Source organism: Ictidomys tridecemlineatus, chromosome 6 (genome assembly GCF_052094955.1).
Source record: "Ictidomys tridecemlineatus isolate mIctTri1 chromosome 6, mIctTri1.hap1, whole genome shotgun sequence".
Lineage (NCBI taxonomy): Eukaryota > Metazoa > Chordata > Mammalia > Rodentia > Sciuridae > Ictidomys > Ictidomys tridecemlineatus.
In genome coordinates, this window is record NC_135482.1 from 7,746,201 (window position 1) to 7,771,532 (window position 25,332).

At 49.5% G+C, this 25,332-nt stretch overlaps 1 protein-coding gene across 5 annotated transcripts in view; it reads right to left on the minus strand.

The window, feature by feature from the left end:
• Window positions 1-18,657, minus strand: part of Fam83f (family with sequence similarity 83 member F) — a 122,125-nt gene extending 103,468 nt beyond the window's left edge. For 2 of the 5 annotated variants that reach the window (XR_013440224.1, XM_078052696.1), the window contains exon 1: window positions 18,052-18,657. Coding sequence is in view for 2 of the 5 variants with exons in the window: in XM_078052696.1 (XP_077908822.1) it covers window positions 18,052-18,543 (492 nt within the window). In the remaining 3 variants the exon portion in view is untranslated. Of the gene's footprint in view, window positions 1-3,849; window positions 3,975-18,051 lie in introns of those variants that run through there. The other 3 variants (XM_040277727.2, XM_078052698.1, XM_078052697.1) reach the window with 3 other exon arrangements.
• Between the last annotated feature and the right edge of the window lie 6,675 nt (window positions 18,658-25,332).

A 25,332-nucleotide genomic window follows, 5' to 3' on the forward strand; every position in this document is an offset into this window, starting at 1 on the left:
GATTTGAAAACACAAATGACATGGATAATGCACTAAAGAAAGAACTAAGCAAATAAATCACAATCAATAAAGGTTTATCCTAGGAATGTAAGGATGATTCAACTTTGGAAAATATATCACTTTAGTTTATAACCCGGAATCCAAAGGAGGAAACTATATACATTTTTTTAAAAGAATTAGTTTTTTTTTTAAATACTCTTTTAGTTGTCATTTTATTTATTTATATACAGTGCTGAGAATCAAACCCAGTGCCTCACACATGTGTGGCAAGTGCTCTGCCACTAGCCATGACCCCAGCCCTCACTTTTTATTTTGAGACAGGGTCTTGCTAAGTTGCTGAGAGTCTCACTAAATTGCTGAGTTTCACCTTGAACTTGTGATCCTCCCACCTCCTGAGTCACTGGGATAAAGACATGCACCACCCCGCCCAGCTTTTGATAATTTTTAAAAAGTACCTGAGATAAAGCTGGATCCCCAGTTGAGATTTAATTTCTCAGAAAAGGGTGGGGATATAGCTCCGAGATGCAGTACTTACTCTGCATGTGTAAGCAGAAAGCTTAGAAGGACCCTTCCTTTACCCCAAATCCTCATGAAACATTTTACTTAACAGAGAAACCAAAGATGTAAGTCCCTTTAAGTTTTAGGCAAGCCAAGGATATTTACTGTATTAAATACTATGTCTCAAAAATAAAATATTTTTAAAAATATTTACAATACTTTTACTGTATTGTTCAACTTAGTATTAGAAGGCTTAACTAATGCAATAAAACAAGAAAAAGAAATAAGAGGTGAAGATTAAAGAAGACAAAATTACCAGTATTTAGAAATTAAACCATTTTTATAGAAAATGCAATAGAGTCAAGAGAAAACTATTAGGATTAATAAGAAAACTAAGTAAAATTGTCAGATACAAGAAAAACTTTCAAAATCCAATAGCCTTCTTCTACTCCAACACTAATTAACTAAGATAAGATAAGATCCACTCACAGCTACTATTTAAGCACAGGATGTCTAAGAATCGTTACTTTCATGGAGAAATTTTGAAAATCCTATTAAGAGACTCTTAAAAATATGTGACTAAATGAAGAGAAAAATCATGAATGGATAATACAATTTCAAATCTTTTTTATTATATATTTTTAGTTGTCAATGGACCTTTTTTAAAAAATTTATTTATATACAGTGCTGAGAATCAAACTCAGGGCCTCACACATACTAGGCCACTGAGCCACATCTCCAGCCCCATGATTTAACATCTTAAAAAACAAATTCTCTCCATATTAATAAAATTCAATCCAGCCAGGTGTGGTGGTGCATTCAGTCCTAGTGACTCAGAGGCTGAGGCCAGCCTGAGCAACATAGCCAGGCCCTTAGCAACGGGGAGAAACCATGTCTCAAAAATAAAAATAAAAATAAAAAGGGCTAATGCACCAATAAAAAAATGTGGAGAAAAACTAAAAATAAAAAGGGCTGGGAATGGGGCTCAGTGGTTAAGCACCCCTGGGTTCAATCTCTATATCAAAATAATAGTAAGTATCATTATTATCATAATCTAATCCAATTCCAATAAAAGTTCAATAAGTATTTTTGAGGAATACAAATACTTTCAAGAAATAACAATACATATTCGTAAATAGGTATATCAGTTTTGAAAAAGAAAAGCTAAAAGGAGACACTTGTCTACCAGAAAGTAAGAAATTCTATAGAGCCATAAGAATGAGGATTGGGGTGCTGAAGTTGGAAGGCACTGACAGTCGGCCAGAGGGAAGAGACGGCAAAACCAGAAGTAAACACACACGTGCATGTGGACATGCACATCAAAGTCACCTGTACAAGTGCATAAAGTTTCATGTAGGACAGGGTAGAATCACAACTCAGTGGTGAAAACATGCTGTTTAGTGGGTGCTATTGAGAGAATTGTCTTAAATAAAGGTGAATCTGGTCTTCATACCATAGACAAAGGTCAATTCAATTAGGCTAAATACCTATAGAACTATTAAGAGAATTGGTGAAATGTAGAAAAATATCTTCATGACACAGCATGAGAATTTCTGATGGTCCTCAGAGCACAAACCATACGGCAAGTAAAATGAAATGCATGCATTTGAAAAATTCAGGATTTTTCTCTTCAAATAAAGATGCCATAGACAAAGGTCACTGATGAACAATGGGGTACAATGTATACCACCAACAGGAATCTGTGATGCACAGGGGATCCCCATAGACCAGCAAAAAAAAAAAAAAGGAAACTAATCAGAAAAGTGGCAAAGGCTATGAACAGGTGATTTCCCAGGAGGAGACACCTGAGGGGCGGAAAGGTGTATAAAGAGCAGATCTTCCTCTTCATCAGAAAAACTCCAAACACTTTGACGAGAGAGAGGGCACTTCACAATGGTGAGACTAGCTAAAAATAGAATGTTGGGTATTCCTACCTACGGGTATGTGGGGAAAGAGGAACCCCCACTCTCTGAAGGGGACATGGTTGTCTGGGGATCAGGCAGAACTTACTGGACTTAAGTAAGCATACAGCCACAAGCCAGGAAACCACTCTGGCCCAGGTACCCGGAGGAATCTCTTGGAGCTTGGCACAGGTCTACAAGGCGGCAGGAACCGCAGGTTTCTTTAGGACAGCAAGGAGCTGGCAACACTTTAGATGTCCTTCACTAGAAGACTGGAAAATGTGAGGCATGTGACAGGATGTTCTACCACAGACCGAAGCCATGAGCTAGTTCCACGTGCAATAACCTGGATGGTTCTTTTTCAAAATGGGCTGTTCAACTGGAATGATTAAAGAATGAGATCTATAGCCCAAGACTGTTTGTATAAATTAGTTCTTCACTACTAAAATAAAACCGCAGCATTTTCCAAGGATACAGAAGTGCCCAAGGACATACACTGAACACCCAAGGGTAGCTGCTCACAGGAGAAAGGAATGGAGGGAAGGAGAGGGGCCTTCCACCGGTGGTCGGTGACAGCAGAGTACCCTGAACTTGAGCTACACAATCGTCTCTTTGTATTTGAGGTCCCCAAAAGCCAACCCATAAAAAAAAAAAAAAAAAAAAAAAACCCACACAATTAAGACCTGCAGTTGGTCTGGCCAGTTTGGGTGGCCTGGGGTGGGTTCCAGGGTTGGGTGGGATGGTGGAGGGTTCAGCATGGTGCTGCGAGTTCCTCTTCTCCCATTAGAAACCCAGTTCCCAGGGCACTGACACTGACCGCATCTCATCTCATCCCCAGTGCTGTCTGGGGCCAGAGTCCACTGTCCTTTCATTTCCAAACTCTTACAACATCCAGCTTAGTGGACTCATGTCACCAAGAACCCCCTGACTGGATACACAGATGAGCTTCTTGGGTTTCTGCTCTTAGTTTGTTTTGTTATTGGAAAAGTAAGTAGGGAAGTCAGCCTAGGGATGTGAGAGGTGACAGTTCCCAGGACTGGCTTAGAGGAGGCTCAGTCTGTGACACCCCGACAGAGAATCAGCCATCTGTGTCACTGCTAGGTAAACAATGAAATATCTGTAGTAGAAAAAAAAAAAAAAATTGCTTGGTGACCCCTGCACCTAATTGTGGAGGAGTGATAATTACCCTGGATTCTAATCTCTGAGGGTCCGTCTGACATTTAGCTACTCAGTACCAGGCCCAGAAAAATCAGCTCCCTGCTCCTCTGCTCCTCTGCATTGAATGTGCCCACGAGATTCTCCACATCAAGACTCACTTCAAGGCTCCCGTTGTAGATGGAAAATCAGGTTTTTAAAAACAGGATATCGCAGGTTCAGAAGTTGATGGAGCAGGTTTTGTCAGAGAAAATCATCCCCCCTCCCCACGGGCTCCTCACCCTTCACCAGTTACCTACTGAAGTGCAGCTCTGGGAGAGGGTTACTTCAAGCCGGAAGTTGTTTTTTTAGAAGCTGTCGGGGGCAGGCCGGCAGAGGCTCTGATGCTGTAGGGCTTCTGCTGGGCGCTAGGTTAGCTCACCACCTTGTTATCCTGCCTGGGTGGCTGCAGTGGGGAGGGAGTGCCCCCTATCTGCCATTCAGCTTTAATTACCCTCCCCCTCTGCAGCTCCTCCTTCTGAACTCCTAATTGCCATCAGAAAGCAAAGCTGACTCCACTTTGCCCTGCAGCCCTGCTGTGTTTGGGTGACCCACACTGTAGAAGGCACTGTCAGATGCACACCCACAGAGCTGACAGCTGTTGGGACATGGCCCCCAGCCTGCCCTGCAGGCACTTCCAAAATCTGTCACAGCCAGAAGCCTGAGTCCAGTAGCTTCCTCCTCCCTACTGACCAAATCCCACCTGCCACCAAGTCTAGCAGGTCCTGCTCCCTCCCTGCACCTCCTCTGCATCAACTCCTGGCTGTTCCCAGGGTGCTGCTCCTTGTTTCTGGCTGAACTTCTGGTCTCCCCTACTCCACCTCTGCCTTCTAAATCCTTCTCTCCCCAGAAATTCCCCCAAGACAAGCGGATGAACCAGTAGGTCCTGCAGCCCTCAAGGGGGTCCAACTCTAGGACTCAGCACATTAGGTGCCTGCGGGATAGGCCCCCTCCTCCCCCCTCCTCCCCTTGGACAGTAGGTCCCCTTCACCTGTGTTTCTGGTCTCTCTGAAAGACCCACAGGTACCTGGCCACAGGCCTTCCCTGCTGCATGGCTAGTGACTTTGGGAGCTGGCTCACTCTGCGTTGTGAGGGGCTGTCCGCGGATACCTGGCCTCTCCCACTAGACACCAGCAGTATTACTCTCAGGCAAGACTCCCAAAAATGTCTCCTGGGGGAGATTTGTGCCCCTGCCCCAACCATGTGTGTAGGGCTACTTCAAGTCCTTTGTTCCTGTGCCTTCCATACCCACGAAACATCCATGCAGCTTTCAAGACTCAGCCTAGAATTTCCTAAACTTCTTTCCCCAATAATATTAACCATTCTCTGTCCAGCAAGTACCAGAGCCCCTGGACACTCTAATGTCTGCCCAGCATTTCTGTCCTTTACCGGGACCGGGGCCCCTAGGTGGCAGACACCAATTCCTTTCAAACTCTTCACCCTCAGCCCAGAGCTGGACATGGTCAGTTCTCCACTGTGGAATGAGCTCCAGGGGTTCTGTTTCACGGGCTGGGGTGGGGATAGCGGGTGATCTTCCCTCTCTCACTGATGACGGGTGTTGGCCTGAAGGGGAGAAAAGGATGCCAAGCAAGAGCAAGGCTACTGGTCGGAGCGCTTTGCCAGAAGGCAGAGTGGAAGATCTTCCCCAAGGGCACAGAGAATGGCACTGTGGTTGCCTCAGCACAGCTCAAAGTGCTGGAGGCTCGGCCTTTGCCCTGCCCACTGAAGATCCTGAAGGAGCAGCCATCCCTGCCTGAGGACAAAACATGGGAGAAGTTCCCTACCAAGGAAACCAGGCCCCGAGGCAGGCCCCACAGGCACACACAGCAAGCGCCTTTGTGCAAACTACAAAAAGGTGCCCTCCTCCCAGTGACAAAGAACAAGGCCAGGAAGCCTAGCACAGCAGCACGTCAACCTCACAAAACTACTTGGCCATGCCCACATGCAGGGCGCCATTGTACTTGGCCCTACACTCAAAGACATTCCAGAGCTGGAGAATCTCAGAGCCAGAAAGAAACTCAGACAGCAATTAGCTCAGTCCCAAGTTTAAAGTCACCCAGCTGGGTCCTGGAGATCTGGAAATGAAGCCTGGGCTTATGACCCGCCTTTTCTGTACTACCAAGCTGTCATCCCCAGATCATGGGGACATTTGAAGCTCTAGGGACAGGTTGACTCTGGCTAGGACCAGAGGCCACCGCTGGGCACAGAAAACCAGGATGCAAACAGAGACACATGGCCTCTGGAGAGTCCCAGCCCTCACCTCTGCTGAAGTGGGGCGGGAGTGGCTGCAGGTGTCTGCAGGATCCCAAACCCACCCCTTCTTCATCCAGCTCCACGGGGTGAAAAAGTAAGGGGCCACAGACATGCTAACCTCAGCAGCATGCTGGTGATGGTCACTTCTGGGGCAGAAGGGAAAGGAGCTTGGGAGGCTTTCCCATGGATCACCATGTGAGCCTGGACTGACCTCTGCCTTCCAGGACTGACCTGCTTACCTATATCCCAAGGCTGTCAGGAGTTTCAGATAAGATCACGAAATCCCAGGAAAAGGCAGTAAAACTACAAAGGATCACTAAGCTCACTCGAAACCTAACTCTCCACACCTTAAGACTGAAGGTCCCTCAAGGGAAAGGCAGCAGCTATGCAAACAAGTCAAGCTGCAGCCACCCAAAATGGCCACTGGTCCAGCATGGGGGTGGGGGTAGGGTAGTTAATTTGCCTGAGACCCATGGACAGCCCTTTCCTTCCCACTGTGGAGCATCATGCCTCCACTGAGACACCTCTGTGGAGTCTCCTCTGACAACCCCCAAGAGAGGGGGTCAAGGGGTACAGGGCTGCAGTTGGGGTTGTCAGACCAGCCTGTGCAGAATCACCTGAAAGCTGGGAGTGGGTGTGGGGGTGGCCTTGTTCAAAACGCAGTCTCCAGAGCCCCTTCCTCAAAGATTCTGATTCATCAGGCCCAACAAAGTGCATTTTAACTAACCCATCCTCCAGCCCTGCCAGGGGACTGAATTCAGGTAGTGGATCACCCTTGAGTAAAGAACAGTGTTTATTTGGAAAAGAACGCAGAGTTCTGGAAGCAGAGAAGCATACTGGCCATGTGGCTTTGGGAGAGCCTAAGCCCTGGTCTCCTCATTTTAAAACCAGGAGGGGCTTCCCAGGGCTGTTCTGAGTTCAATTAAATCTGTTTATTTATTTTGCTTGTTCATTTATTCTGCAGTACAGGGATAGAACTGGAGGGTGCTTTACCGTGGAGTACACCCCTGGCCCTTATTTATTTTTAAGACAAGGTCTCACTCAGTTGCCCAGGCTGGCCTGGAACTTGTCATCCTCCTGGCTCAGCCTCCAGAGTCGGTGAGATTGCAGGCCACAAGCCCACCTGTTCTGAGTTTTAAATGAAACCCTGCAGGCAGGGCTCACCGTGCTAGCCTGTTGAGAGTGATGGCAGACACCTTCCTCTCAGAGGCAGAATCCAGAGCAAGAGGGCCCTGGCTTCAAGGAGGGATGGAGAACCGGCAGTGTGGGGCTGGGAGCTCACCTAGCCGACATCAGGTGGAGATGTTTCTCGCCCAACACTTGCTTGGCAGGCCCAGCCCGGAGTCGTGATTAAAGCCAGGCAGTGCTGCACTGCCAGGAGGGTCAAAATGTGAACCAATAGAGGGGAGGGAAGCCAGTCACGGGTAGAGTCTCACCGGGTAACACTGTGCCCTGAGCGCAGCTGGGCATCTACACTGCACTGTGCAAAACAAGAGCTGCTAGAGGTGGACCCAGGTCACCTGGGAGGGGATCGAACACCTGCTATCAGGGCTCCTACGGGCACCAACTGAATCATTGCCCATGCTTAACCACCAGGTGTGAATAACAAAACTTTAACTTTCCCACTGGATACCCTGGGGTAAAAGAGGAGGGGAGAGCCCAAGAGATGGGGTCTGTACACCTGACCCAAGAAGGGGCTCTACTGCAGGATCCCCTCAGAACGCTGTCTGCCCGACACCAACCATAGCCTCCTTCCACCCCTGGACTCTAGGTTCACTAAATCCACACAGTGCCAAAGCATCTTTCAGTCAGGACAGAACAGACTGTAGTATCAGAAGGTCCATACTGGCTGTGAGGCCTTGGGCAAGTTACATAACTTCTCTGAATTCCATCTATAAAATGAGGCTACCTCCTGGTTCCTGTCAGGATGAAAAATTCAATTATACCTAGAAAGAATGCTGTGTCGTCCCTGCCCAGGTGGCCGAGACCTGCCCTCTTCTTCCTCCCTTGGGATGCCTGGACACAGTATGTCTCGGTGTGGATTTGATGGGATACCACCTTACACCTCCTGACCCTTCTCCCGAGTCATAGATGGATTCCGTAACACAACCTTCAATGTGTCATTCTTTGTCCGAATGCTCTGTGTCCCCAGACTGCCTACAGAAGCAGTTCCTAGGCTCTCATTCTGGCTAAAGACCTTCTAGTCACTTCCACCCCCTTCCCTGACCACAAGCTTATACCACAGAGATTATGCTACCCTCCAAACATACCCCAGCCCATGCTGTCACCACCTTGTCCCTGTGGGGATCAGAATGCTCTATTTCCTCTGGGGTCCTGAGGTTGTCCCAGGATCACTCTGTCCCCAGTTCGTAGTGCAGTGTGCACCCTCCCTTGGGTGCATCCTCCCTTGGGTGCATGTCTGTCGAGCACGTGGGGGAGTCTCCCCATCTGCCCACACGGGACAGAGCTCAGTCTGTGCTGAACCGATACCTCTACAGTCAGGGGCTTCCCTGGGGGAGTTAGGACACAGTTTGGGCCTGAGTTCTGTTCCACCAAAAGCAGAGCCAGATCCCAGACCACGGCTCTAATGGGGTCCTGTTCCCCCCGTGGTTGCCAGGCTGCCCCCAACCTACCAGCAAGACATCTGCGCTTTGTCAGTGGAGACTCCCAGCTGTCTGTAGCCATGTTACATTGTTTCAAGTGCACTGATTAGACATCATTAAACACCAGGCTCCCTGGCGACAATCAGGATGGCTGGAGCCCAATTCCGACCAGTCAGGCCCCTTCCTCTCCAGGAACCCTCCGCCTCAGTCCCTGAACCTGCAGGGCATCTCTCCCTGCTGCACCCATGGGACTCACTTCCTGCTGATCTGACCCTAGGAGGCTGTTGCTCTTGACACCTTTACCCTGAGACAAGGTTGAATGAAGGGTCACAGACATAGGAAACCCAGGCTGGCTCTTGAGAGAAAGAGGACAGATGTACCCACGTGAGCAAGGTCAACTAATTCAGCGTGAAGAGCCATACGGGACCCACCGGGGAGTAAGCACAGTGATTCTTTTTAAGATCCTAGTCCAGCTTTTCCCTGCCCCACGGTGCGCTTCTGGGATGACTTCCCCAGCACTAAGTTGGTGTTAATTAGTGAAAATTATCTAATGTAAGCTCATTTTAACATTAGCTTAAAGCCAAACATAATTAGGAAGATAAATCAGCTGCTAAAAAAAAAAAAATCCAATGAAGATACACAAATGAGTTTTAGAATCATCCTCCGGATCGGGTTATGGCCCTGAGCTCCAGCACCAGGCGCCACGTGGCAGAGCAAGGCAGGCCTCAAGAAGCACCTGCAGGGCTGTTTCCTGGCTGATCCATCAGAGCAGGACAACGAGAGAACACAGCTTCCTGGAAGGTTCTGAGAAGCAGAAAGGGCAACATGAGGCCACTGCCACGTGGGGTTACCTGGCAGGACTCCCCAGAGAGGCAAGGTGAAGGTGCAGAGGGGGGATGCTAAGGAAGGAGTGGAGATATTTGGGCAATAGGAACAGTGTGAGCTCACATGCCCCAGGCCTCCAGCCTCGCACGGCCCGCCCTCTGCCCGCCATGCCTTGTCACAAGTTGCTGATTCAGTCATCAATTCCCAAGAAGCTTCTGCTGGCCTGGAGCTCTGCTCAGCCTGATTCTCAGACTTGTGTACATGCCTGGGAATAAGACTCATCTCAGTTCCCGTTTAGCTCCACTAATTGCCAGCAGTGTGAGCTTATCCTCTCTGACCCTTAGTTTCCTCATCTGTAAAATGGAAAGTTGTTGGACTGTTGTTAATGAAACAATACATTCTAAAAGCTTGATAGGGTTGGGGGTAGAGTTTGGTTGTAGTGTGCTTGCCTAACATGCGCAAGGCCCCGCGTTGGATTCTCAAGACTGCAAGTAAATAAATAAAAGGGTTGGCACGCTGGCACTTAAATGCTCAATAAATAAGAGCTATCAACACCCCACCACCATGACCAGGACTGAACTGAAATGTGTTTTCTTCTTGTCTCACCCACTAGACTTAAGGCATGCTTCACATTTTATTCATCTGTAAATTTCTGGTACTCTGGCACATAGTAGATTCTCAGTAAAACATGTTGAGTAAATATGCAAATGTGGGGAATCGACAGGCAATGGATAGCTCATGGGGACCTATATTGTCCTCTTCTGAAAAGAAAAGAGCCCTGGTCCCTGCCTCTGCCTCACCGTCTCCTGACTCTGCTAAAACAAAACAAAAAGAACATGTCCCTGGAGCGTCCTGTGTGCCCAGGCAGTACTGTGGAGGGCACGACCAAGTGATGACCTGTGTACAAGCTGTGCCCAGGATGAGCTTACTGATCATCAGAAACCAGGGCCAGAGAGACTAATCATTAGCACAGCCACAGGCTGTCCCCAGGGCTGGGAGTCTGGGATCACTAACAAGTCTACAGACTTCATGGGCTTCAGAGAAGGAAAAAGAAAACTGGAGAAAGCAACAGCTCCAGCTCAGGCTGACTGCTCATGGTCCCTGGGGGTTTGGGGAGGGACAGGGATGGCTAGGGTGACTCAGCCCCTGGGGGGAGGCTCAGACAGTGCCAAGAACAGGGGAGGGCGGTCAGCCAGGACCAGCCCGTGCACATTTGTTCTCTGCCAGGCTTCCTCCCTCCCCGCTCAGATTGGAAGCCGGCCTCAGAACAGGCTCTGCTTTGTACACTCTAAGAAAAGGGAGGCGGAGCTGGCCCCTGGCCAAGGTGAGGACACTGAGCCAGGGCCCAGAGGGGAGGTGGGTGGGCTGGGAATCTCCTCAAGGCCTCAGCTGTCAGGGAGGGGTGCAAGTTCCAGGGGGCCAGAGAGTGGCCATGAAGAGGACAATATAGGTCCCCATCAGCTATCCATGATCAGTACCCCTGTGTCATGTGCCCCAATGTTGCCTGGCAGAAAGACTCCTCTGTCCCACCAGGCCCAGACCAGAGGAGCTGACAGTCCTACACTTGTCTGTCTCTAGGGCCAGTCTGTGAGCTTCCCAGGGCCTGGTGGTGAGTATACTTTGAATGTTTCTGGAAGATTTTGAGGCATTCCCCAAGGGTAACCTGCATTTGTGGTAGAAGGACATGGCCTTGACCTCGGACCTGGGTGGAATCCCATCCAGCTTCTCAGCACTCCACAACTCTGTGTTTTCCCTGAGCCTCAGGGGAATACCACTTCCCCTGCAAGGTGCTGGGGATTTGGATTAATTAGAGGAAATACCACGTGTGGGGTCTATCTCATCTCTCCACAGTGGTAACCCTTCTTAAGAGAATCCCCTTTTGCCCGCAGACATTATTCACCTTCATCAAAGTGCTTCCCCACAGTCTCACAGTAGATTCTCACCACAATCTTGTGAACATAAACAAGGCAGCAAACATTATTCCCATTTTATAGATGCCGAAATGGACAAAGGATTTGTACCAGATTACCCAGTGAGCCAGCAGACGTCAGCCGGAACAAGATGAGGACCCCGGGGTCTTGGCAGTGGCGGGGGCCTTCTGAGACTTCTGCCCAACAGACCTGGCTTTGCTGCCATGAAACCAAGTGAAGGTCATGAAGAAGTTTACTGAGGCCCCATCTCCCATGTCCAAACTCTTGGGGAAACACCCATCTTCAGAGTTTCAGGGATCCAAAGTGTAAGATTTCAGAGGAGCCAGAGTTCTCCTCCCTCTTCTCCAAAGAGGGAAGTGCTGCCCAAGCCCACAGGCACCCCACCTCCACCCTCGGGTCTGCAGGGGTCTCGTCTCCTGATGAAGCTCTAGGTGTCGGCATCAGAGAGGCTGGGGACACTGTCCTGGCTGCCCTGGGGTTCTTTGGCTGAGCCTGTGCTGCCAGCCAGGCCCTTCTGGGGAACATGCTCAAGGGACCCTGGTTCAGGAACAGGGAGCCTCTGCTCCTCTTGTCTTATTCTTCCCTGCCATGGCAGATCCAGAGACCCTGGACTGAGGATTTGGATCCCACAGGTTTCACAAGCAGGGTGGAGGCGGGAGGACAGCTGTCTTCACCAAAATCCGAATCAAAACCAACAGACAAGTGGGAGAGAAGGGAGACAGGTGGCCCTCTAAGGAGGAAACAGGAAATGCAACTGCAGGCCGGCCAGCCCCGACTCTCCTGACTCTCACCTCCTGGGTGGGGCACCCCGGCTTCCTGGGAGCAAATCCAGTGGGGGAACGTGGCACTTACTTTCCAGATGAACACTGACATGATGCTTCCTCATATTCTTAGTTCTCACAGTCTCTCCCTTTCTGAAACCATCCAGAAACCTAGACACTGTCTTCTCCATGTTGCAGGTCACGAGACTTACAGAGGGAAGTGACTTTCCCCAAAGAACACAGCTATCAAGTGGCCAGATCAGGACAGACACCAAGACCTTTCAACTTCAGAGCCTGTCCTCAGTCCTTGACTTAAAGAAAGCTGGGTCTCCATTGCTCTGGAATTCCAACACCCGAAATCAGTGACTGAAAGAGAGAGATGCAGAACCCCGTAGCTAAAGCACCCCGGGATTGCCAGGGATGCCTGGGCAGGCTCGGGCAGGATCCCGGAAGGGCTGTGAAGTGCTTATTCCCTGGAGCTGGAGCTGCCGCTGGACAATTATCCACCCGCTTTCATGGGACAAAGACTCTGGAACTGCCTCGGGCCTTGGAAACAAAACTGTGTGAAATGGCCACTGGTGGAAAGGCAGAAGAGTTAGGAGGAAGGACATGTGTGCGGCCTGTAGGCCCCTGGGCTTCCCTGATGTGCCTCCTTTACTTTGTGCATTAAAATCAGCGTTTAAGAGGCAGCTCCAAAGCTGGAAGGCAGATGGAAGTAGGGAGAAGGCGGAAAGGAGGGAGGTCGGAGGTATTAGGAGAAAGAACGGCAGCCAGCTGTCAAACAGGTGGTCAGGTCCTAGAGAGCGTATTGTCTGTCTGACTCAGATTTCATAAAAAAGTAAGATTTTTTAAAAAAATTATATGTGTAGCCGGGCATGGTGGCAAAAGCCTGCAATCCCAGCAACTCAGGAGGCTGAGGCAGGAAGATAGTTCAAGACCAGCCTCAGAAACTTAGTGAGATCCTATCTCAAAATAGAAAATGAAAAGGACTGGGGATGTACCCAGTGCTAAAGTGCCCGTTCGTTCAATCCCCACTAAAACCAAAAACAACACACACACACACACACACACACACACACACTGTATAAATGTACTATTTATAATATGCATATTAAAAATAAACTATATATTGTTTTGGGGGGACATCTGCTTCGTCCCTGCATGTCAACGTCCAGCACAGTGCAGAATCTGGTATAGAGAGCTCCGTATTATTTGCTGCATGTAGCTGGATGAGGGAAGTGTCCATTGAGATTCACAGGAGACAGTGGGCTCTACTTAGGACAAAGGCCACTTCCGCCTGGGGTTTGAATTTTGATTTATTTTTCTTTTGGTACTGGGGATTGAACCCAGCCCTTTTTATTTTTCATTTTGAGGCAGGGTCTCATTAAGTGGCCTCAAACTTGTGATCCTCCTGCCTCCTCAGGCTTCCAAGCTGCTGGGATTACGGCAAGCACCACTGTACCCGGCCAAAGCTGGGTTTCTTGGTGGTGTGAACTGGTAAGCCCAGTACTTTGCCACGTGCCCTGGGCACCTGGATCACAGCCGTTCCCGGCTTCCTCCCAACAGCTACCCAGGTCTCTAACAAAGCTGCTGCCTTCACTGCCCCTGCCACCTACTCTGGAGAGTTTCTCCAGATCCCTGATCCCCCACACCCTCTCCCAACCAATTTAGAGCATCCTTTCCTTTGCTGCCAGACAACTTGTTACAATGGAGACTCAAGGAGTCCCCTGGGGAAGGGCAACTCAGCAGGGAACTCTCCAGACACTTGCATGACAATCAGGGTATCATCATAGCCTGCAAAGGTGACCAAGAGGAGTAAGACACTCTCTGCTCTGAAAGGCTCCCAACCCAAGAAGATAACAGGAGCTCCCCCAAACCAACCCGTGTACAACTTCTGGATTTGATAAAGTGCCAAGAAAGAGGTGGCCTCTCAGCCAAAACTTGAAGGAGGAAGGACAAGCCCACTGACAGAGGTGGGGTTGGCTGGTTACCCACCCCTTTTCCCCATGGAGCTGTTCCACTACCCATGACAGGAATGAAAAGGAGCAGCTCCTAGTTCTCAGCTGACAGCCACTACCTGGCCCAGCAGCCTCCCTCTCCCCGGCTGTGCTTATAATCTTTGTTGGATCCCTGGAAATCCTGACCAAGGACCTGGGAAGGCTGTGTAAACTTCCTGTCCTTGGTCTAAAGATGTCACCTTGTCCTTGTGGACCTCAGAGAGCCTCTCTGTGAAACAAAGACAACACACTGCCTTACACAGTGACTGAAGCACTACGGGAACTGCGCCACTTGTGGGAAACTCAGAAGACTGGGTAGCTGGTGGGTTTGGGTGCGGGACCCAGGAATTCAGGAGTCAAGGAATAATCTTTGAGGTGAGGGCTGGTAAGTTTTCTACTATTCTTGAAGCATAAGGCAATAGTCTCTAAACCCACCCAAGCAGCCTCAAAAATGGAAGCCTCTAGCAGGGCGCTGTGGTGCACACCTATAATCCCGGTGGCTCGAGAGGCTGAGGCAGGAGGTTAGCAAGTTCAAAGCCAGCATTTGCAACTTAGTGAGGCCCTAAGAAATTTAGTGAGACCCTGTCTCAAAATTAAATGTAAAAAAGGGCCAGGGAAGTGACTCATAAGGGAGCCCTGAGAAAGGACAGGCAGATGGCTCACTGCCATCTCATCCTTTCTGCTGTGCTCAGACATGCAGGTAAACAAGCCTTCAGCATCCAAAGGCCTTCCCTAACCTGGGTTGGGGGCTGGGCTAGTGCCCTACCCCTCCTGCCACACCTTCTCTCCAGCATTTGTCATAAATTATAGTGATGAGTTAGCAGACTATTAGATGACCTAAGAGTAGAGGTGTACTTTATGTGTCTTTTTGCTACTAACGTATGCTTAGCGCATAGTAGACCTCCGGACCTTTGCCCAGGAACCAAACAGATGCACACACCCTCCAAATTGCCAGCCCAGCAGGATGACATTGTTTGTTCCTCCTACTCTGGCTTTGTAATCAAGAACCAAGAGCTTGCCAGTCCACACTCGGTCATGCCAGAAAGTACTTCCTAGCAGTTGCAATGACCCAAGCCACCCAAGCACCAGGGACTTGCCCTGATCTCCTCTGCTAGCACAGCTTAGTTCAGAGGCTCATTTCTGGGTCCCTAAAGGTACTCTTTCTGTCTGCAGTTTAAGCAACAAAGGACATCATTCAATGACACTAAACTAAGCAGCCCTCTGGGGGGTGCTGGATACCCAGCTCAGCTTGGGAAGGGCTGTCAGTCATCTGCAGTGGCCCAGAGAGCAGTTAGTTTAGGCCAACCTCCTCAAAGGTCTCCTCCTTATCCACAGGTATGGGGCCTGTCTGCCACCCAGCTCCTTCTCTCCCATCCCCAATCATGCTTTCAAAGTGTCCCCTAATTAGGCTTCTCCCTCCATATCCCTGAGGACCAATCACACAGGCTGGTTTGTGAGTGTGGGCAAGTCACAGCAACTCCCTTTGAGTCGTAATTTCCTGGTTGTCATTTGGGAACAAAAAGCGACAGCACCTTATTCGTTACTGAGGATTAAATGAAATAGAAGCAAGTCTCTCTGACACACTGGCCCTTCTGCCTCCTCTCAGTGGCTACCTGCATCTCTACACAAAAACCAGCTTGTAGTCTGCCCAGCCCAGCCGCAGGCCTCAGCTGCCAGACTCTCTGGAAACAAAGGAAATTCCCTCCCTCAGGGAGAATAGGGAGGAGGAAGGATTTAATGTAATAGCCACAGAAAGTGACTTGCCAGTTGGACAAGCTGGGGTGCACAGCCTTTAGGGCTCTAGGTCTTTCTCTGGCCAGTCACGTGGCCTTTGGGCAAACGCCGTTCCTTCTCTGTGCCTCATTTTCCTCCCCCATGAAGCAGAGTGCTGTACAGACATGAGAGACAGTGATTGGGGTGGGGGCCCAGAGGGTCTGGGAGTTGGGTGGGCACAAGGCCAGAAGCTGCTGCTTCCAGGGGTAGACATCTACGTGGGACCCAGATGAAGGACCCTACACCAGACCCACTCAGTTCTCAGCCCCACCGCAACAGCTCTTTCTCTTGCCACTCTTGCCAATCAACCTTCTGCTTTTTGGGAGTCTCTTATGAGATAAATACCCCAATTTCTCTTTTTTCCCAACTCTATCTCCCCTCCCTCAGGGGGCATTCCCAGAATGCACATTCAGCCTCAAAACCCCTCCGTCTTCCAGCAGAACTTCAGCATTAAACTCTTGGAGGGCAAAGGTCACAGCCTGGATCTTCTTTATGGCCAAAGCCTAGCCCAGGAAACAATTATTGGTTAAATCTGTACACATAGGATTGGTTCACAACTGTTGAAGTTCCTGTAGTTAAATATTTAAAGAGTTAAGAAAACTCCACAGAGGAGTCCCAACATCCCACGGGGGACAAGAAGCCCCAGTGACCAGGGAGCTTATCTCTCTCTTCTTGTAACCAGGGTATACAATCTCTACCCCAGCAGACTGTGACCAGGCTAGCTCCATTCAAACTCCTTGCTTCATCCCATGGAACTGTAATTTCAGACTGTGGGACAGGGTAGTGCAGAGGCTAAGAGCCAGGGCTTTGGTGTTTGGATCCTGGCCTAGGCATTTACTAGCTATGTTACCTCAAACAAGAAATTGTGCTGTCCTGTGCTGATCTGGATTTCCTTTTCCTTAAAAATTAGGAAAATACCTGTTTTGACCAGTAGTTGTGAAAAGCAAGAGAAAATGCTGATAAGTCATTAGAACAGTGGCTGACACACAAGGCTAAATAAACTGAAGCTCATTAGTACATAACATGAGACGTGACCCCTGACTCTTAGCTGAGCCTACTGCCCAGCACCACCTCCCACTTCTCTTCCCACCCCACCCGTGTTCACTCTTGCCTTTTTCTTCTGCAAAATGCTACATATAAAGAAAGCTCATTCACAGGAGGAACAATTGCTTAGAGAGAGAGGGTATAAAATTGGGACAGGGAAAAATTAACCCTTCCTCTTACAACCCATGGGTCACCCTTCCCAGGCAGAGGAGCCCCAGGGGAAGCTCTGGTTTCTAGGGGACATGGGACACCAATCACACTCATGCAGGTGAATTGGAATGATGAACTCAAACCACTTCTATTGTATATTCTGAACTAGGCATCAAAAGGCTGCTGGTGTTTCTTAACACATCTCAGTGGAGGGGAGCCAGATTACATGAAAATATAGGATGTCCCTAAGTTTTAATTTCAGGTAAAGAACAAACAACTTTTCAGTACCAGTATGTCCCATGCAATAGTTGTGATATTTGTTATTTATTTGAAGTTCATTAATGGAACATCTTACCTTTTACCTGGAAACTACCTACGTAGTCCTGCACAAGGGCACAGAGGAACGATTAAAGTTATCCCCCATGGGCTGCTTCCCACAACCTACTGGCCTCACCACCTAGAAGGATCTCCCTTCAACACCCAAGCAAAGCAAGTGGGCCAAGGAGGAACTTCTTCCTGAACTGCAGTCTAGCACCTGCCTTGATGGAGTGCCCAGCACCATGCCAGGCCACATCGGGTGATACAAAAAGCTTCCCTCCTTCATTCCAGGCTGCTGGAGCTTCAGTACTGGGCCCAGAGAAGGTGTGAAGGTGAGGGTGTCAGGTCAGCTTTGTCTGGTTGGGGGCCTCCTAAGAGGAGTTGGGGTGGGGGCGTCACTACTACCCACTTCATGGGGCTGTTGTGAAGATCAAATGAGAAAATGTCCAGGGATAAGTTTTGCAAATCCTTGGACAGTGCCCAGATTTTGATGAAAACCCCTGAGTGGCCCATTGTACTGCAGGGGTTCACAGCCCCCCTCTCCCGGGCTATGCCTGAGGGCAGGGCACAAAAAGTCAGAGCCTCTGGACACTGGGCCAGCGGTGACCAACTTCCGTCTAGCACTTTCACTTTTACCCCTTCTAGAGCCCTTACCACAGCCTCAGGAGGTGAAGGCGGGTTGGGGACCCTTTTCCAGAGAGTGGTCAGGGTGGCCTGTATGGGGTCCTGTCTCGGAAGTGAGGCCTGGTCCAAGAGGCTGGGAGTGGGGGTACCACTGGTGTGGGCAGAGGAGCCCTGCCTACCTTCTGGGCCTGTTGGATCATCTGCCTGACCACCTGCTTGAGGTGGGGCGCCTTCTCCTCCTTGGGGGGATGGGTGAAGAGAGTGACGCGGCTCATGCCGCGGTAGAAGCCAGCGTCGGTCCAGCCCAGGTCCAGAGGGGGCACCTCGGTGTCAGAGCGGTCCGGCCAGTAGGCCAGGGACTCGCATGGTTCAGCGGGGACCTTCGCTGGGACATTGGCCTTGCTCTTGCTCTTGCCGCGGACGGCGGGGGCTGCGGCGGCCGCGTCCTCGTAGGGGCTCCAGGCGGTGCACAGGGCCTGGCGCTCCTGGCTGGAGAGGAAGTCCCGCAGCCGCTCCTTCTTGAGCCGCTCGCGGTAGGCCTGCTCGCCGCGGCCCAGCAGCGCCTCCAGCGCGGCCCGCCGCCGCTCGCAGTAGTAGAAGGCGGCCTGAGCCTCGGTCACCTTCGGGTTCACGTGCGCCTCGTCCAGGCAGCTCAGCTGGGAATCGGCCATGGCGCCCGGGCCCCGGGCCGGCCCCTGCCCGGGCGCGGAGGTCCCACAGCCTCACCTGGAGCCTCCGAGGGGCGGGGCGGGGCGCCTCACCTGGCCGCCTGGTCGCCTCGGCCCGCCCCTCGGCCGCGAGCGGGCCAATCCGCGAGGGCCACAGCGAGGGCGCGGCCGTCGGGCGGGGCGGGGCCGCCGCACCCCCCGCCCCCGCCGGGCTCGCCAGGCCCTCGGGGCTTTCCCGGGACGCGCTCCGGGCTCGGCCCGGGCGGAGGGTTCCGCCCTGGTTGGGGGCCCAGAATGGAAAGAAACTTGCAGCCTTAGACCCACGTGCAGCCTTTGGCCCACGTCTGCCTCCCGTGGCCGACCCCTTCCGACAGCCATCCCCCGCAAACGCGCGGCAGGTGCGCGCTCACTTTGGGTCCAGGTAGGGCCCAGAGCACGTATTCTGGCCAGAACGCCTTTAGGGCCGCTGATCTGACCCCTCCGAAGTTAAGGGTCTTGGGGCCCCTGCTACTGGACGGAATTGCGACGGCTGCGCGTGGGTGGGGGTGGTGAGGGAAAGCAAAATGCTAATAAATTCATAGTTACCCGCCCACTTGTCCCAGTTCTGAGATCAGAGACCTCCCGGGGCTTTCAGTCCCACACCTTCGCTGCAAAAAATAAAAATTCAAAATTCAAAAAAAAAAAAAAAAAGAGACCCACCCAAACAGAAAGTACGTAAAAGGATGTAAGCAGCAGCAGTGGAATTTGTCCATTTTAATTTGAAGTGGTGTGCACACGTGTTTCTGTGTGTGTTTGGGCAAGATAGGCAGCCAGAGGCCTGATTACTATATTAGTGATGCAAAATATATGTTTGAGCTTAAGGAAAGAAGCCACACAGAGATACTCATTCGCAGTGCCTCTCTCTCTCTCTCTCTCTCTCTCTCTCTCTCTCTCTCTCTCTCACTCACACACACACACACACACACACACACACACACACCACCACCACCACTACCACCACAACCACCAGTAGCAGCAGCAGCTCTGCTGTTTCCCATTGGATTAAATACAGTCTTCTTAGTCATTAACTTATTATTTTATTCTTGTGCTCTGTACAATTTGATTCTCCACATTCAAAATATTTTCAGATCATAGCAACTAAAGGTTCACATTTCTCTCATTTTACAGCACAGCATCTTAAGAGCTGGAAGGAGCTTTAGAAACTAGTCCAACCCCTTTATTTCACAGAAGAGGAAATTGAGGCCTAGAAACATGTGCTTTGCCCAGGAGAGGCAGAGCCCTGGGGACTGTCGCTGTCTGGGAGATCTTTCTCCTACCGTGTAACCTCCCTGCCCTTTTTACTTTCCAGAGGTTGTGAAGAGGTCAGTTACCATTTCGAGGCCTTCCTTTGATGGTCTAGAAAAATGAGGGTTAGATTTTCAAACATCTGTAAGTTTTGTGACCATAGTCAGTTCTTTTTTTAAAAAAAAAATCTTTATTTCATTTATATTATGTAGTTCTGAGGATCAGATCCAGGGCCTCGCACATGCTAGGCACGTGATCTACCGCTGTGCTACAACCTCAGCCCCCTAGTTCTGATACCCTGTGCCAGCCCAAAGATTGGGGGTAGTGAGCAGTACATGGTGCCTGTCACCCCATCTGTCCTTTGCCACTCTTGGAAATTAGAAGGCTGATGATACTCTATTGTTAAGTACTATAGGCAAATTCCATCTTTAGATGGGAGAGCACTTAGTTTGTTTTCTAATGACTTGAGGCCCTACAAGATGCCAGACTTTGTGTTCTGGGGACACAGAGGCACTTAGATCAGTGGGAGGGACAGACAGGGAAAACAAAGCAAAGGTGGATAGTAAGAGTGATGGAAATACTTTAATAAACAACAGTCAAATGCTTGGGAAGCAAACTGGCTCAACAAACATTTACTCAGTGCCTACTATATGCCTGGCACACGGTTGGTGCTCAGTACATATTTCTTAAAGAAAACAATGAATTAGGGCCAAGAAGAAGTTATATGTTCAGGGATCTGTGGAGAATATGAAGAAAAAAGCCACTTATCTGCCCAGTAGGATGTGGATAAGATGGGCTTCACTCAGTAGGAAAGGGCTCTGAGTCTAAAAGAAGAAGAATTGAAGGTGGGGAGAGGGAGTTAGACTGGGTGTGGTCAGAGCATCATGCTGGTGCCAGGCACATGTGGGTTCAGTTCAAGTTACCACCCCTTTCAGAGCCTTAGTGTCCTCATCTGTAAAATGGGATAATGGTGCTGACCTCTCTTGACCTCCTAGATTGTTGCAGGGGTTAGATGAAATCGTGCATTTGATTTAATTATTATTTGGGTCTGACTTGTTAAAGTGGTTTAGAGCCTGTGCCTCCCATGCCTTATGGCCCCAGGTTAAAAATGCAGCTTCTGATTCAGAAGACGACTACCAGGCCTGGGATTCTGCATTTCTGCCAATTTCTAGGCTGTGCTAGGAGTGTTGGCCCACAGATTGAGCTTGGCATGGCAAGGATATCAGAGCTGGCAAATAAGAGCACAGACTTCTGTTGTGTGGGTCCTGGAATGGACCCAGCTTTCCCAGAATTAGTGTTTGTCCCTAGGAGCATTATTTCTCCAGATGGGGACTTGGTTTCATTGTCAGAGAAATTCAGGCAGTAATAAGTTCTACCTCATGGGATTCTTTAAGAAGGGGAAACCCGTTGCTGGATATGTACCACTTTGCAAAAAGTCTGGCACAGGTAGCTACCCATAAAGAGTGTTGAAGTTTAGGAAGTTGACTGGAAAGAGAAGGACATTGGGGCCAAGTTGTGGGGACCTTGACTTTAGATCTTATTCTGTAGCTACAGGGGAGCCACTGAAGATTCAGAGACCATAAAACAAGCAAACAAACAAACAAAAAATAGTGGCAATTACTGTGTACCAAACATAACATAGTTTATAATTTAAATGAATTATAGAATCCTATTAGAAAAATTGTTACCCTCATTTTACAGGTAAGAAAACTGAAGCACAGATGGGTTTGGTAGCTCACTCTTGGTGACCCAGCTAGTAAGTAGAAGAGACAGAATTCAAACCCAGACCATCTGACCCCAGAGTCTGTCAACCTACTCACCTTGCTGCATGTCTTAATCAAGAATGTTAGAAAGGGGTAGTAGAAAGAGAAAATATTTACCTTGTTTAACAACCTACGAATTCAATAAACATTTGCCATGTGTCTAGCATGGTGTTAAGGGTGAGAAGTCATTCATCCAAAAATTTACCAAACCTTATTGAGCCTTACTTAGCACAAGGACCTGCTCTGGGTACTAGGGGTCCACTTGGAGCTTACATTGAACTTGAATGATTAAAACATGACTTTTACTCTCAAGGGGCACAAATGTTATGTGACATGGGATTGGATAGAAGGCTAGAGGCAGGGTAGAATATTTTAGAAACAATTCACATTGGAAAAGATCTTTCCCAGATCTGATAGGAAACTCACGGTGGTCTTTTTTTTGGTCACATTCACATTTACATACCAATGACTTACTTTTCCAATCGACACTTTTGAGAGGTTTACATGTGAAAGATAACATGCTTGCCATTGAGAAGAAAAGAGACATAATAGCTAGCTGCCCTGGTGATTCCCTTAGTTTAGCTGGAAGTCAAATATAGCAAAGGGTGGGGCATGTGGCTCAGTGGCAGGGCGCTTGCCCTGGCATGTGTGAGGTCCTGGATTCCATCCCCAACCCGGAAAAACGAAACGAAACAGCAATCTTCATAAGGCAAGGTAATAAGTGGCACCATGACATTCACAGAGGTTGTAGTTCAAAGAGGCATTTAATGTACAATTATCTTATTGGACTGGTCTCTCTGTGAGTCCCCACCTGTTAAAGGAGATTGTGGAAGAGATTATTGTGGGTCAACTGAGGTCAGTTGGTGAGATGTATGTTCAGGGTTGTCTGCTGACAGCCTGATACGCAGCCTGGCCCGCTCCCTCTACCCTACCCCACCCCCTACCCCTGCCAACCCCAGACAAATTCCATGCATTACTATTGCGATATTTTAAGAACCTGACCAGAGGTGGAAACTGATTTCTTTGAGGCCAGGCCCTACAGATTGTTTGGTAATTGAGCTTAATCTGGGCCCGGGGACACTCCTTGAGGGGGTGACGCTCTGTGAAAGCCACTGATCCTCTACTGGTCCCTTGGTTCTGAGTCTGGAGTTTCCCACAGTCTGGAGGTTGCCTTTCCAACCTCAGAGGCCACCTTGCCCAAGGTGACTGCCACCTTCTGGGAACTCCTGCCTGCTCCGGTGAGTCCCCCCAGGCTCCCCTTTCTCCTCCTTCTTCCTTCCTCCGAGGACACTGCCAGGGCACTTGGCTCTAATTCACCTTCCTCTCACCCTCTGCTGTGCACACTGCAGGCTGAGTGCTCGGTGAAGATATGACACCTTATAGTTAGCATTAATTGTGGCTGTGTTCATCCCCGCACACGTCTATTTTCCTAGGCCTTCCTGTATAATTTGAGTCCCAAAATAGCCCACCTCATGATATATTCTTAGATAAGTTTCCAGGGGTGACTTTTTCCCCCTTCTGTAACCATTTGTCACGAGTGCCTCTTATGAAACTTTGGGGGCTCTCTCACACTGCGGTAAAAATTTTTCTTGCTCCTGTTCTCAGAGAGGGTAAGAGGTTGCACCTGGCCGGAGAGGCCCAGCATCTTGGACCCAGCAAGTCCAGAGCAGCCTTCTCGGGGCCACCCGACTGTCCCAGGAAACGCATACACGGAGGCCTGGCACCTGCCGGTTTGCAACTTACTTGGGGCTTTTGTGTATTCATTTGGTGACTCGGTATTGAGCTCTAATTATGTGGTGGGCATTTCCTCCCCCAGACCTTCCAGACAGAGGTCTTTGTTCTATGGTCCCTGACCCTTGTGGCTGCTCTGCTTGCTCTGACCCAGTGGATTTTTCTCCCCCTCTGCCACTCTGTCGCCTTCATCCATCTTTACGCATTGGTGTCCCTCAGGGTCCATTCTTGGCCTTTCCTGTGTTTTATGCTTCACTGCTTCCTGGGCCAACTTCCTATGCTTGGATGACTCCTGAACTTCTGTTTCAACCCCAGAAAGCCCCCCTCACCTCCATACCAGTGTCTCCAGCCCCCTGCTGAGAGAGCAGAGCACCTCTCCTTGCCAGAGGCGCCTTCAACACAACATGTTCCAAAAGGAAACCAACTGCCCCTTCCGCTGTTCCACTTGGGTTTCCCACCTCCAGAATCACACAGTCCTCTCCCCTCTGTCATCTTGCCTGAATGGGAGAGATGGACTTGGTTGGATGTTCCTTCCGCACTACCTCTACCCTGCATTGTTGCAAGAGTCTCATAACAAAGTGTCCCTGACTGGAGTCTTCCCCAGTCCAATCCCTTCTAAAAGGCAAATAGAACTGCATCCTTTTCCTGCATAAAACTTTTCCAAGGCCCATTATCTCAGGGGAAAGCCCAAACACCTCGAGGCCATCTTGGATCCAACATGCTATGCTTGCTTCTTCCATCTCGTCCCCCTGCCCTTCCTTGGCGTGGCCTGTCTTCGCTGGACCTCCTGCTGTGGAAACGGTCTTCTCTGCCATCCACCAGTGACTCCTCTGAATCCTTCAGTCTTCAGCCTGTGGTCACCTCCTCCATAGTCTTTCCTAGGCCTCCAAGTGTGAGTTAGGTCATTTATCATTTCCTTGAGGGGGTGACTGTCATATTTGTCATGGTGTTCCCTGATTTTTATAACCTAACCACTAGACTTTCACCCCAGTACCCCCTCTGTCACCACTGCTTTACTTGAAACTGACCAGGAATTTCTTCTTACAACCAGTCAGCATTTTCTCTCTTTCTTGGTCACAGAGTATGAACCTAAGAACAGGAATCTGGATACAGTGGTAACCCGACTGTGTGCAGGGGTGTGTGTGCGTGGGGGCGGGGTGTAGGATACATAGTGCACATTTTTGCTCATCTGTAATGTGGAAGAGGATTTCAGCATCCACCCATGTCCTGCAGACACAGACAAAGAAAGCCCTTTCTCTAGCTGATGGGGAAGGGGGAAAGGATCAGGAAGGGCCAGGTTTTGATGAAGCTGCCTAGGAAGAAGCAGGTGCTAGGCACTTCTCCTACCTGGAGGCCACTCACCTGGGTTGTTTGTCCATCATGTGCCCCTGCCGGGCATTGACCTGAAGCAAGAGCTCATCACTAAAGAAGTGACTGGCCATTAGCTTGAGCTCCACCCTATGGTCCTTTGTGCCTCTTGCTCAGACTCTTTCTGCTGGTTCAATATCAGGAGAGAATTCCTAAAGATGAAGATGGACTAAGACAACCTAAGGCCTCCAACCAGAGTTTAGTCCCTCTCAAGTCTCACCAAACTCAACTTACGTTGTTCCTTGCCTAAGAAGGGTATAAGGATCAGTGTCTTTTTAGTGTATGCCATCTGCATGCATCAGATGTTATAGGGGTTTCCGATACTTTCAATCACTTCATTTTCATATTATGTATTACAACCCACATGTGATATAAGTGGTAAAGCTAAGGCTCAGAGAGAGTTAGCAACCCAGCCAGGGTCACACAGCTAAGAATTCCAACATAGGTCCTCTTGCTACAAGACCATGGGATCCAAGGGTCAGATGAATTATACAATAGAACTCTCCAACAGAGTTGATACTGGCCACACATAGCTCCTTAAGGTAAAATTAAATAAAAATAAATATTCAGTTCCCCAGTCTCACCAGCCACATCTGAAGTGCTCAGTGGCCAAGCATGGTTAGTGCCAGCCTCAAACGTGCATTGT